Raw genomic sequence first — 13,512 nt, 5'->3', positions numbered from 1 at the left:
CAACAAAAAAAAAAAAAAAAAAAAAAAAAAAGTGCCAGCGCTTCCACTACGCTCCGCTAGGGGCGCAGTAGCCGCCGCTCTACCCCAGTGTGTGTGTGTTTTTATCTGAGTCCTACTCCATCTCCAGTCTGGCTGCTCCCCCTCCCTCTCCTCCCTCTTTCCTATCCTTCACTCCCACCTCCTCTACGTCCCTTTACTAGACTCAAATGCTAGTAACACCGGTAGGTTAGCTGTTGTCGGTCTGTCAGCCAAACATACGAGGTCAACACACTCTGATTTTCAAGCACAGCCGCTCCACAGGGACAACGGAAACGGGCTGTTTGCGGTATGTACATAACGGGATGCAAAGGAAAGGGGGGAAAAGTGGATTCAGGGAAATGTGTCTAATGCTTGAATCTGCTCAATATACCTGGGGAATAACAGAAAGCGACACCGAAAGCGTAATTCCCTCTATTTTCTGTTACGCGTTATGAAAAACTAGCTTAAAATTCAACCTGGGAGGTGGTGTTTGTGTTTTAACCGACGCGTCAAATCATTTTCCGTTATCTGTAAAGACTAGCATTTCTATTCTGTGGTCGCCTTAAAGATGCAGCCTATAGGCCTGTTCCTGACTTTAATATTTTATCACAATGTCTTTATAAACGTTAGCCTATTTTACCGAAATAATGGAATACTGGTCGTTGTAATAGATCCTCTTTCTGTCGCTGTGTATAGATCTGTCATTTATTATCATGTCATACAGAAACCTGTCAAATGGTGGTTGGTGTGTATGTTAACATGCTCAGTATGGTTAGTATCACTGCCATACATTAACCTGGTTTTTAAATGCCTCCTACCGGCTTCTGCACAGCAGTGAGGGTGTAATTATCATGTGGGCAGGGATGCTAGTAGTGGAGGGTAAACCCACTTAAACTGTCCCCACCCCCCCTTTTCATTGGTTCACCTCTAACAGACAGACATGTTGCAGCTACATCTTATACAAGTGCATTTTATATTTACGTTCACATCATCTAAGGTAGAGCACAGTCACTGAGGAATGTTTGCCTAGTCATAATCACCAGCTGGAAGCCATTTGTGTTTTTTATTCTCCTATCTTTCAGGGCCTCATGCTCCCTAGAAGCACATACGGAATCATTTATATACAATGCAAGATGCAAGGCAGACAGTAATGCATCGGTGTACAAGAAATAACTTTAATTCACAGTGCTCAGCGTGTGTAATAAAGCATCCCTGCAGCTTTGAAATTATTGATGAGATGAGCCATTCTTGGGTGTAGGGTGACATCCTGTGCTTTCTTATGGAAGTGTTGGCTGTAATGTTTTGGCTTTAAACATTCCTTTAGTCTGGTACAGCAGAAAACAACCTTTTACTCGCCCTAATCTGGTTGTGTTCACATTCTTTTAATCTCCAACCAAGAGTACAGGCGTGAGGCTCTCCATGAAAGCTGGACTGAAGTCCCCAAGGCAAGGGCTGCTAAATGTCAACAGTATATGTGCCCTCAATCAGAAAGGCGTACACCAGTGTCTATGGGAGGATGTTGTGTTGGACTGTGAAAGGTGGAGACACTCAGGCTATTCTGTAATATGTAATCAGATGCTTCAATGCAGAATTGTTTTTTTTCCCCCCTCTCTCTGTAAAGTCCATTCACAGTGGGATCATTATTTCCCGATCAAGGCTGTGGGAAAGCTGAGAGGGAGGTAGAACAGAGAAGACAAGAGAAAAACCCCTGGTGACTTCTGGAAACTGGGCCACAAGGGAAACCTGTGTTGTTAGAGGAGGGACTAAACTTTACACCACCTCTCTGCACTGAAGGGCCATTTTTCTACCTGAAAGCGAAACTCTGTCTATTTTATTTGTTCAATTACACCTAATTGCATAGGTGTAATGGCCACAACAAAAAGTCAGAGCACATGTAGTGGGATTGTACTTGGTTCTGGCACGTGCCCAGATCATAACTCCACTGGTTGTAAATGGAGATTGCGAGAGAGCTTTCATAAGTAGGTATTAGGTTTATAATCCTGATGCTGTAGGAAGACGGAATAGTAATCAGGTTTATCTGTGACACCACAAATTTCATCCTTTATTTCCACTCTGACATCCAAAAATAGGCTGCTTTTTATAAATCTTTGAGAAAAAAAAAGAATGACAACACCAGTGTAGCAGCTGTCAAATCAATGTGAGGACAAATACACAGCAGATGATACATCAATTTAAGTTGGAAGTGAGTCATGTTATGCAGTCTTACACTAGTGTTTCAGGAGAGACAATGAGACTGTTGAATTTTGCAGTAGAAAAGTAATGATAGATGTCTTGAGTAGACTTGAGACTTGACTTCTACTGTTATGTTTGCTCTGGCCTCTGTGAAATAGCTGCAAATTTATGAGAGGGCTGAGAAATATGCACATCTCTCGAACAGTCCTCAGTACTCTCTTATGATGGTTTCAGATCCATGGTGCAATAATCAGACCAGTCCATGTGAGACAGATGGAAGGGTAGCAACAGCCTTCTCACAGCTACTGAAAAAGTGCTATGTGATTTTTCATCCCTCTTCTGTCTATTCAATTAGCCACAGTCATGTGAGAGGAGCGCAGACTAGCATAGAGCCTTGCCACTAGCCTCTTACTCACTTCCTCCTATCATTCACCAAGTCATTGTCATTTAGTCAGCAAAAGCTTTGCTCTGTGACACTCGAGAGTAAAAAGGGATTCAAAGAAGCTTTTCTGGACAAGGTAAAGGCATTTCATTTCAAGTTAATTTGAATAATAGGTCTATAATTTGCATGTAGGTTTACATAGTAATAACACAGGAAAGGATTTATCTCTTGATTTTCCATATCTGCTGGGTTATAGTTCTGTAAGTCAATAATTGAGACATGCTGATCAGTTGAAGAATGAAGCCATGCTAGACTCCCATTGGTCTAATTATCTTGCTTGTGCTTTACAGAGACAGTTTATTTATTTTTATCTGATGGTGCAGCTCAAATAATTACCTTCTTATGTATTATAACGAGGAAATTTTAACCTTAAATGCTCCAATCAGTTGTTTTATGTATTTAAATATGCAAAAAAAAAAATGGAATTTTATAATATAAAGTCTTTTTGATTTTAAGTTTGTAGACTGGTTGCCATGTCTGTCTGTTATTACAAACTTAAATGGTAATTGAAACCTTTGTTTGAGACTAGGCACTGTATATTTATTCCTCTTGTTCCTGATCATCAGTAATAGTATGTTTGTTTGTTTTTTGAGAAGAGTCATACTGAAACATGTGTATGGGCATTGCAATGGTTGTGCTTGCTCATTATTCCATTTATTCCATATTTCATATTCATACAGTGTGTAAACTTAATGCTTAGTGACACACCCTCCGCCAAAACCTTAGTGGATTACATGGACTAGATAATTGCGCCAAATGCTATTAATCATTTAACTTAAAGGTTTCATGCACCATTCATGACAAGGTTCTTTGAGTTATGTATTCCTGATAGTAAAGCGGTGTTTATTACCTGAGTTTTGAAGTGGAAATAATGAACAAGGGTCAGAAGTGTTTTGTTATCTGTCTCAGTTTGTCCCCGCACTGTTAAGTCACTCTTTAATCAACTATGTCCAATGGCTGATTTAAAGGGCCGGGTTATGTTTTAAGTTCAAAGATTTACTTGGCAGCCAGGTTGCACAATCACTTTTTCTATTGTTTACTCATCAGTGCTTATCTGCCCTATAGGTGCAAACTAAAAATATGACCTCTGTGTGAGGGTGTGAGAGATAGGTCACATAGTTTTATAGTGGTTTGTTTCATTCATGGATTTTGGTTTTTGCCTTCTGGGTAGTGTCAACCAAGATTGAACACTCTTGAGTCTTTACATTAAAAACCTATAGGTGTGGTTATTTAACAATATATTAAGTGGGGTCTGAAGAGAAGAAATACCAGTTTCTCTACAGTGCCCAGACAATTTGTTATTTTTTTCTCTTACTGTGAGAATAAAAGAAATTCCTTGGAGATTTGGTTGGTGAGTGTTGCCACTTTTCAGTGGACACTGCACACTGCACCAGTTGTACTCATACAGACTTCAATTGTCATGACAAGCCAGCACAGCCAGGCTATGTCTGCAGGTCAAATAAACGTCCTGGTGTGGACACAGTTGTACGGTTCAGATGAACTGAAGTGGATGGGTCTGCAGCTGCAGGATTTGTAGAGACAGAGGGAGATGTCAGTTTGATGGTGACTCATGTGAGACTGCAGTTGTACATGTAGTGTAATGTAAAATATGGTAGAAAGAGAGCAAGTGAAATTAAAAATGCTGTTTCTGAAGACTGAACATGCTTGTAGGGACATGAGGAAGTCAGAGACAGGAAGTATGGAGACAAAAGTACCAAGTAGCAGACTGACAAAGTGGACTTGTTATCACTAGTGTGTGAGATTTTGGTGAGTTTGATGCATGGCCACTGGGTGAACACAAGCAGTTGAGTGGGTGGAGGGCTGTGAGGCTCCAGGGAGAAAGGAAGAGAACTCCCATCCAATAGAGAGTAGAGATACTGACCTCCTCTGATCCCCCTGTCCTCCTACTGTCTGTACCTCTGGAGCAAACATTGGCCTTAAGTCCCCATCCAAACTAAACATACTAGACCACGTCAGCATTCACACAGGCTGTGCAGCCTCTCTGAAGCAGAATCTGAGGAATTAGCAGCACGTCACTTGGGGTCTTACAAATGTACGCATATGCACTTAACAAAGAAACCTACAAGTCAGCAAAGATCTGAGAAAGGAACGTCGTGTTTGAGAGTCGTGACTCGTGACTGAGGGAAACGATGGGGGAGGGCTAGTGAGGAAGAGAGAGGAGGAGGCGGGTTGCGCAGGCAGAGGCAGGATGTGATTGGAGAATGGAGGGGGTGGAGAAAATGAAAGGGGAAATGGGAAGCATCTTTTCATACTGAGGGTATTATGTACCAAAAATAGGGAGCATCTTACCCACAACAGACATTATTCATCTGTTGCTCAAACCTATGGCTTCATGCTACAGAGGACTGGGTTTCCCTTCCATAATTACAGCTTCACAGTTAAATAAATGGCTTATGCATAAAACATGGGTGTTCAAGGACACGCATGATGCACAGATGTTCCAGTGACGATAGATTTGTTTAACACAATATAATCTCTCCACAGTGATGTCCTAAGCTCTACATCAAGAGAACTGAGCTGTGTTGTCTAATTGTGTAGCACTAAGGTTTTGTAATGAAATATATCCTATGATATTGTGCACAACAAAAACTTTTTTTTTTTTTTTTTTTAAGCAAAATGAATGCCTTTTTTCAGCCTCAAGACAATAAGCACTTACTTGTAATCAGATGTTTTTGTTTAAGATGATACATTTGATAGTTCAAGAATTGTCATTTTGTCTTCTTATCTTAATGCCACAGGGGTTATTTTCTTTTGTTCAGACAGAGTAGTAGTACATTTGATGATGTATTGTAACATGGGGTGGCCATGGCTCAGATGTTAGAGTGGGTTGTCCAATAACCAAAGGGTTGGCGGTTCGAATCCCGCTCTGTCCATGTGTTGTTGTGTCCTTGGGCAAGACACTTCACCTTCCTTGCCTCTAGTACTGCTACTCACACTGGTGAATGTCTGGTGGTGGTCGGAGGGGCCATAGGTGCAGATTTGCAGCCAGTCTTCCATCAGTCTGCCCCAGGGCAGCTGTGACTACAAATGTAGTTTACCACAACCACAGTGTGAGAGTGAATGAATAATGGTACGCGCTTTGAGTATGCGTTCATAGAAAAGTGCTATATAAATCTAATCCATTATTATTAATATGTTCTTATCTGATATAAGTTAAAAAATGAACAGGTAGAAGTCAAAATTAACTGATCTCAAACCACTTGTGTGCAGTTTATTGCAGACTATTTAAAGTGGCATAACATCATAATGTTGTACATTTGTGAAAGTATTATTGCTTGATTCTCACTTTTGAAATGTACTGTATCATGTTTCAAGGTTACTTTTAGCAGTCACAAGCTGGTAAATGAATAGGTACTTTTCTATCTTTACAGATATTATTTAAATTTTGTGAGCAGCATCTACAAACAGTCGAGCGGACAAAGAATAATCCCACTTGGACACTAACACATCTGCAACAGACAATAAAAGACAAGCACAGCAACCAAGTGACGGCTAACAGACAGATTAACAGACTGACTATCCCGGGTTTGAGATAAATGGCTGACAAGCAGATCAGGTAAACTACAATGTGACTTTTTCACTCTGTTAATGCCACTGATTCCCATTCCTGCATTTACGAAGTAACCTGTCATGTTTTTATGTGGTGATCACCTTCATCCAGTTTGCCTGCCAAATTGATCAATGGGGGGATCGCTGGCCTAATTGGAGTGACCTGTGTGTTTCCCATTGACTTGGCTAAGACCCGCTTGCAAAACCAGCAAAATGGAAGTCGCCTTTACACCAGCATGTATGAGACATGTACTTTACTTACATTTGAACAGCATCTAAGTAACAGAAACACATTACAGCAGAATTAGCTGTTACCCAGTTTGTCACAGGTTCTTCAACTAACATGTCACAACTGTCATCTTACAGGTCAGATTGCCTTATTAAGACCATCCGGTCAGAGGGGTATTTTGGGATGTACCGAGGTAAGTTTTCAACTCCAGTGATTCTTTTCTTTATCATGTAAGCTTGCTGAGGGTGTGAAGAGCAAAAAGTGACATGAAGCATTGCTTTTGTACTTTGAGCTGCAGACATCAGATGATCAGTGTCTGTCTTGTGCAGTCAGTTATCTGGAAAAACCCTCCTCTGTAGACCACCTCATTCACTGATTTTCTCATTTTTTTCCACTTTGGTCCTCTGCTTTTCTTGTTTCTCTCTGTCCTTTCTACCCTCCCAGGAGCGGCGGTGAACTTAACACTAGTCACGCCAGAGAAAGCCATTAAATTGGCTGCCAACGACTTCTTCAGGCATCACCTCTCCAAAGATGGGTGAGGCATGAAAGTGCTGACAGGCTGACTGACACTCACCCACTCCCCTCATTCACACTGTGATTAACTGCAGTGTTTACTAACATGTAACCTGACACATTAGCCGACTGTATTTCCACCAAGGATCAAGTTAATCTTCCAGCACTCTGTCATCTCCTGTGGGGCCCAAATTTATCACACTGGATTGCTAACTGTTTGGTTCTACCTATTAACACATAAAATATGGTAGTAGGCTTTGTGATATTTCATAACCAGATAATGGTACATATTACAACAGCACATGTCTTTATGTAAAATCAGTTAATAGATAGTTTAGGTGAAGAATCACATAGAATTCTTATTTACTTAACAAATACCCATCGTGTGCTATATTCTCTGTCCTCCATATTTGTTTTTTTTATTGTCTTTGTATGAATTTCCTGCCTGAAACTATGCTGGTGAAACAATCCAAAACATCCAAATGATGATCTGTTTGTTAATAAAATAAACCATAGAGCATATCAGGAAATTATAGACATTTTTCTGTAATGACAGACTATATATTGTCATATTGGGCAGTCATGGATGGTAGCCATCACATGTCAAATATTAGCAATCTACTACAGTGTTTCAGAAGGCTAGCACTCATTGTCCCCTGTGAGTACTGTCTACGTAAATAAATCTGAAGGTTTCTGGGACATCTATCTCCATCTCAATGGTGACAAACATGCAGTCTGATAAATGATTGACTTGTCTGGCTCAGCCACTCACCTTGTGAATTATTAATCTGCCCTTGTGCCTGACATGTTGATATGGAAGACAAAGATTAGCATCACTAGTGCAGGTGGTGACAACTGTTTTTTCAAAGACTGAAGAAATAAAGTTGTCTTGCTTTCACATTGTCAGATCACGTTTTAATCTGATCTTGCTTATCATCTTTCTTTTTTTTCTAGAAAGCTCACTCTGTTTAAAGAGATGCTGGCTGGGTGCGGGGCAGGTACATGCCAGGTGAGTGAGTGAAGTGCTACCCTAATTGCATCCTCCTGTTCTCCATCTGGAAGAGCACCTTTAGCACTGCCAGTGTCTGACTCTGATCATGCACAAACACCTCAGTTGCCGCTTCAGTTCATTCTGCCTGCAGCTAGAATTAGCCATCAGCACATTTAACTCAGAGTTGGGAGTTAAAATATGCTTGCTGTTTGTAGCTCTTTCTTATCTGTGATTTAAATATGACCTGTAGCACATTTTTAATGACTGATGTCTAATCACTGATATAGTCCTGCTAGCAGGCAATACACTGGCCACTAGGTTTGAGTGATCAGATAAGACCCTGGGAGAGTGCTTGGCCATGTGCTCCAAGTGAGTGAGTCAGAGCCTGTTGTCAATGAGGCCAAAGGCTTCAAGCACAAGGGGCATGATTAGATTAAGTGTAGCAGGCCTTGGATTAAGATTTAGGCTGAGAACATGGCTATCTCACCCTTAATCCAGTTAACCAGTTACTACTGTGTGGATTAGAGAAGAAAACAAGAGCTGACGTTTAGCTAATAGATACACGTTTACCTTATACACTCTGAACTATAACCTCCGATGTACTAATCAGTCTTAAACCCTGACTCCACTGTTGCCAGTACATGCAGTATTGTCAAACTGACTAAAAGATTTAGTCTCACTGACCACTTTTATTATCCTTCCTTGTAGGTTATTGTCACAACTCCTATGGAGATGTTGAAAATCCAGCTCCAAGATGCTGGACGAATCGGTAAGATCAAATACCATGGTGGTTTAGCAAAGCATGAACTGTAGCAGAAAAAAATAGAGAAACAGTGGCCTCATGTGGTCATGTGCTAAAATACAGAAGCTTTTTCATTGTTTCTTCTTACTGTTGCATATTCAAAATGTCTGCCCATACATGTGATACACATCATGCAACCCTTGACATACTGTTAGTTTATAGTTGTACATTCACTGTCAGTAATGTTTTGTTTCCTGTGGTTTATAGCGGCTCAGAGGAAACTGATGCCAGAGACGGTAGCAGCAGGCAGTGTGGAAACTAAGTCCCCAACTGCCATGCAGCTGACCAGACAGCTGCTAAGGGAAAAGGGTATTGCTGGGCTATATAAAGGCCTTGGTGCCACATTGCTCAGGTAAAACAGATCTGGAAGCCTGATGGAAATTATAGCAACCACGTTACTGGTTAAACAACATTTACTCGTAGTCTGTCTTTTTCTTTTTTGTAGGGATGTTCCCTTCTCTATTATCTATTTCCCCCTTTTTGCCAACCTGAATAATTTCGGCAAAAGAGGCATCGAAGGACCAGCTCCATTCTACGTGTCATTTATATCTGGCTGCCTTGCAGGGAGCACAGCTGCTGTTGCTGTCAACCCTGTTGATGGTGAGCACTGTGAACATTTTTAAAGTAACATGCGCAGAGATAACTGATGTTATATTCACTTGAGCTCTGTGTTTTGCAGTGATAAAGACTAGACTGCAGTCTCTGAATCGAGGGAGTACAGAAGACACGTACAGTGGGGTGACTGACTGTATCAGGTGACCTCATTATGTCCTTACAGCTACAGCATGTGTGATAGTGTATACGGTGCTGCATATCTGTTGGCACATTACTGATACTGCCTGTGTATTTCAGGTTATATAACAGGCTTTTATTCTCCTTACAGCAAAATTATGCGTAATGAGGGTCCAGCAGCCTTCCTGAAGGGCGCCTACTGTCGAGCCTTGGTGATTGCACCTCTTTTTGGCATTGCCCAGGTGGTCTACTTCCTGGGTGTGGGTGAATTTCTCCTCAGCTTCTTGCCTAAAAAAGACAACTAAGAAGCAACTCCTTTCTGCCTTCCCCTTCCATAATGCATTACATCAATTGCGTGAGGATTCATCTCATTCTCAAAGAAGTTTTTTGATCATATTTGGGTCAAAGCACGACCAATCAGTACATTTTTGTTTTAATTTGTTGTGTTGAATGTTGAAGTAGTCTAAGAGGGAGCCTTTGTTTGCCAAGCTGCCTGTGGTGGCACACAAAATTCCAGTTGGCAGGCACAGCTAGCTGTCTGGAAATTAAGCCACAAATATCAGTTCTAAAGGAATTTTGCTTCATAATTTCGACATGTTATTGCAGTTTTGAGTATGATTGTTAAATGATCACAGAAGATGTACTGCCCTTGGTTGCTGCAGTTCTGCAAGCTATACAGTACCTATTTTTTTCAAAGAGCATTAGCTCCTGAATTATATTACCATGTATTAAATGTACACACTGTAAGTAAAAAGAACATTAGGTTTGGTAGAATATCTACTCAAATCTTATTTAATGGATTTTCCCAACCTTATGTCTTAAACGTTTTAGAAATAGAGGTAAATACATGAATTTGATTGAGGAAAAGAAGCGGGAATGTGTAATGTTATACCAGCACATCCCCCTATGATTTCCTTAGAAGCCACATCCCTTCCTGTAAGTGGTTGTAATGAACCCAGCCATTCAGCGCCAAGCACACTTTGATTGCCTTGGCTTTTTAAGTAGATCAGGTTCCATCTGATATTTAGTGCTACCACAATGGTTCGACTGTTTTGCCTCCCTAAAAGATTAAATCTGTTCTGTCATCAGACTGAAGACACAGTGGACAGCGTTTGGGCATTATGCATTTCCGAACTTTCGTATACACGGCAGATCCATTAAATCACACAGATAAAGTAACACAACACCACGAACAAAATATTTTCCACTTTGTTGCTTACTACAGGTTGACACCGTCAACCATGTACGTTTGGCCACACCCAATCACTGATGTTACACCAGGTTTTTTTTTCTTTGATGGATGATGGAAAACACCTGCTGTGACAGCGCTGATTGAATTGTGGCCAGAGGAAAGTACGCTTGAAAGTCAAAGAGCAATGCACTATCAGTTTTCTTTCTGTGTGATTCACATGAAAGCATCACTTGCCATTTCTAATTACAATTAGAATGCTAGGTTAAGAGTAGATATTTGGTGACTAACAGATGTTGAGATGTCACCTACTGAGGCCTCAAATGTACAGTCATCCATTGTGGAGCCATAGTTCATAGTCCATAGTTTAGTTGTACATTTCCTTTAGAATCCAGGCACAGTTATTATTGTTTACAGTTTATACTCAATTTAGATTCATAAAACTTGTCAGAACTTGAATTCTGTGGCAGGACCCAAAGAGCTAAAGAAAACCTTTTCTTTATCAGAAAATTGAACCAATGTGTTGTGAGTGTTTTATGATTTTACCAAACATCTCGGCGTGTTTGCTTTAGAGGTTTTGTTTGCTTTAAGCTGCTAGGGAAAGCAGTCCTGTCGTATCTTGTTTATGCATCATGACACTGAAGCCCTGCCATTGGTTTATCTCATCGGAGATCAAGGTGACTTTGATGTGTATTATCCAATCACATTCCTTCTTCGCTCCCACTGTTTAAGCAACTCATCAGTTGTACTGTTGCACTGTAGATATGCGATGCAACTTTTTAATGTATAATCATTTGTGGGAGTGAGGTCTATTTATCAATATTCCTTTCAGTATAGGCAGTATAGCACTATATATTTGTATGTGTTTTTCTGTGTCAAAGTGTCCACTTTAAGTATATTGTATATATGCAGATGATATGAACTTTATGTTTTAGGATTTATTGTTTTGTACATGATGGCTTATTTGCACACCTACCTCTCCAGTTCCCCCCTCAATACATATTGTGGTGATTTAATGTTTTAATGATGTGGACATATCAAATGAAGGAACTCGTTTTATCATCATTTGAACTTAAATGCAGCATATTGATGGGTTTTTACTGTATGCAAAGAGGAACACTATGATAGATCTTAGCTGGTTGATTGGTGGTGCCATTTCTCAAGTTAAGGTTAAATCCTTTGGTCAGCCTATTGATGAATTTACGAGGACCAAATAAAACATAATATACTAATGAAGAAATTCTGTTTAGTTTCCCAGTCATGCTGGATATATGAGTGACCACTGGCACTACTCATCCCTGAAAATGAAATGAAATATACCTGGTAAAGCCAATATGGACTGTAAATTTAACATCTGTATTTGAATGGTGCTTCTTTCATGAGGTAGCTGCAATATTGTGACCAAGGCTATACCGACTGAAACATGCTAGCAAATCTCAACACTATGTATGTCTTAACTGAAAGCCATAGGTCAGGGAGGGACAACAAAACCGCTAGACATCAACTGGCACCTCCAGCTGCTATGACTGATGACAACTGAGCCTCCAGAAAATGGCAAAAGTCCCGCCTATTCACGTGGGGTCATCTCTATGAATTAATATTGTAGTTTTGTCAACATTCCAATTGCCTCATCTCATATATGCTGTCGTTGTGATCACAATGCCTATTGTTTGTGTTGTTGAGATTATTGTTATCATTTTTAATCTCCCCTTTCCTAATTATCAGATTTTATTTGTTTCATTTTGGGTGAATCTTGAAAATGTTGTGCAAGTTATTTTGGTTTACTCAGCTGTGAATTTTCACTGACCTTGTTGTATTTGATTTTGTATGTGTGTGTCTGACTGTGTAGTGCTGTAGTTGGTGTGTAGTTGTTAGTGTGGCACAGCTGTATTTTTCTCTTTGATTGTCAGTCCGATGCTCTCTTTTTTCTCTTTCCTTCCATCTGTCACAATCCTCCACTGTCTGTACATCCTAGTTGAGGTACAGGTGAATGCAGAGGATCTCTAAAACACCAAATGACTGACTTAGAGTATATACAATCAAAGAAAGCACAAAGAATTATTAGGCACAAGAGACCACAAGGCCCACTTTGGTTATACTCAGAAGAAGTCCTTGGATATGATGTTCGAGTCAGGTGTTATTTTCATCTTAGATGTTGAGTGAGATGAACTATGAGTCTATCTGTCTGTGAAAACTTGATCCATAGGGCTGAGACAACAGGTCATTGTGTGAGACCCATGTGATGGTGTCCACTATGTTACCCATCTGCAGTAATCCACAAGATGTATATCGCCTACATATTCTAAATGAATAAAATATAAGAATGTAACTTAGATATTATAAGATGTATTATAATTATAGTAAAGAGTTTATTACATTTTAATCTAAAGATCTGTGCTTTACACACTCACTGAAAAATTCATGAACCAGCTCACTGATATGCAATAAGTAGGAGCCACAAGACACACAGGAGAAAAAAAACATATACACAGAATTAAAAAAATTAAAAAAACAAACATTGAACAACACCTGTCAATCACAATTTTACACAATGTATGAATAATGCAACTGGGACCTTGGAGACCTAAGAGGGATTGAGCTCTCTTATGGCCTTTGTTCTCTTCCTCCAAGAGGAATTGTGCATTGTAGCACTTTACAACAAGGGCCCCCACCCTGCTGTCCATCTACAGAGTTTCTCAATGAAGGGTGTTAATAAATATATATGTGGTGAGTGACACAGTTGTCCTAGGCATTCTTTGCAATGCAATGGAAAAATGAAAAAAATATTGTATTCTCTGTCACAGTTTGCTGTTCAATAAACTCACTGTCCTTA

At 40.0% G+C, this 13,512-nt stretch overlaps 1 protein-coding gene across 1 annotated transcript; it reads left to right on the top strand.

The window, feature by feature from the left end:
• The first annotated feature begins 110 nt into the window (after positions 1-110).
• Positions 111-13,512, top strand: slc25a22a (solute carrier family 25 member 22a). Its single transcript, XM_030136076.1, has 11 exons — positions 111-325; positions 6,046-6,230; positions 6,336-6,461; positions 6,590-6,645; positions 6,897-6,987; positions 7,920-7,974; positions 8,665-8,725; positions 8,966-9,110; positions 9,204-9,358; positions 9,438-9,513; positions 9,642-13,512. The coding sequence occupies exons 2-11, from the start codon at positions 6,211-6,213 to the stop codon at positions 9,793-9,795; spliced, it is 939 nt and encodes a 312-aa protein (XP_029991936.1). The 5' UTR covers positions 111-325; positions 6,046-6,210; the 3' UTR covers positions 9,796-13,512.

The sequence above is a fragment of the Sphaeramia orbicularis genome, chromosome 6 (assembly GCF_902148855.1).
Source record: "Sphaeramia orbicularis chromosome 6, fSphaOr1.1, whole genome shotgun sequence".
Classification (NCBI taxonomy): domain Eukaryota; kingdom Metazoa; phylum Chordata; class Actinopteri; order Kurtiformes; family Apogonidae; genus Sphaeramia; species Sphaeramia orbicularis.
Note: the sequence above shows the minus strand (reverse complement) of the source record. Positions and strands in the feature narration are given on the sequence as shown.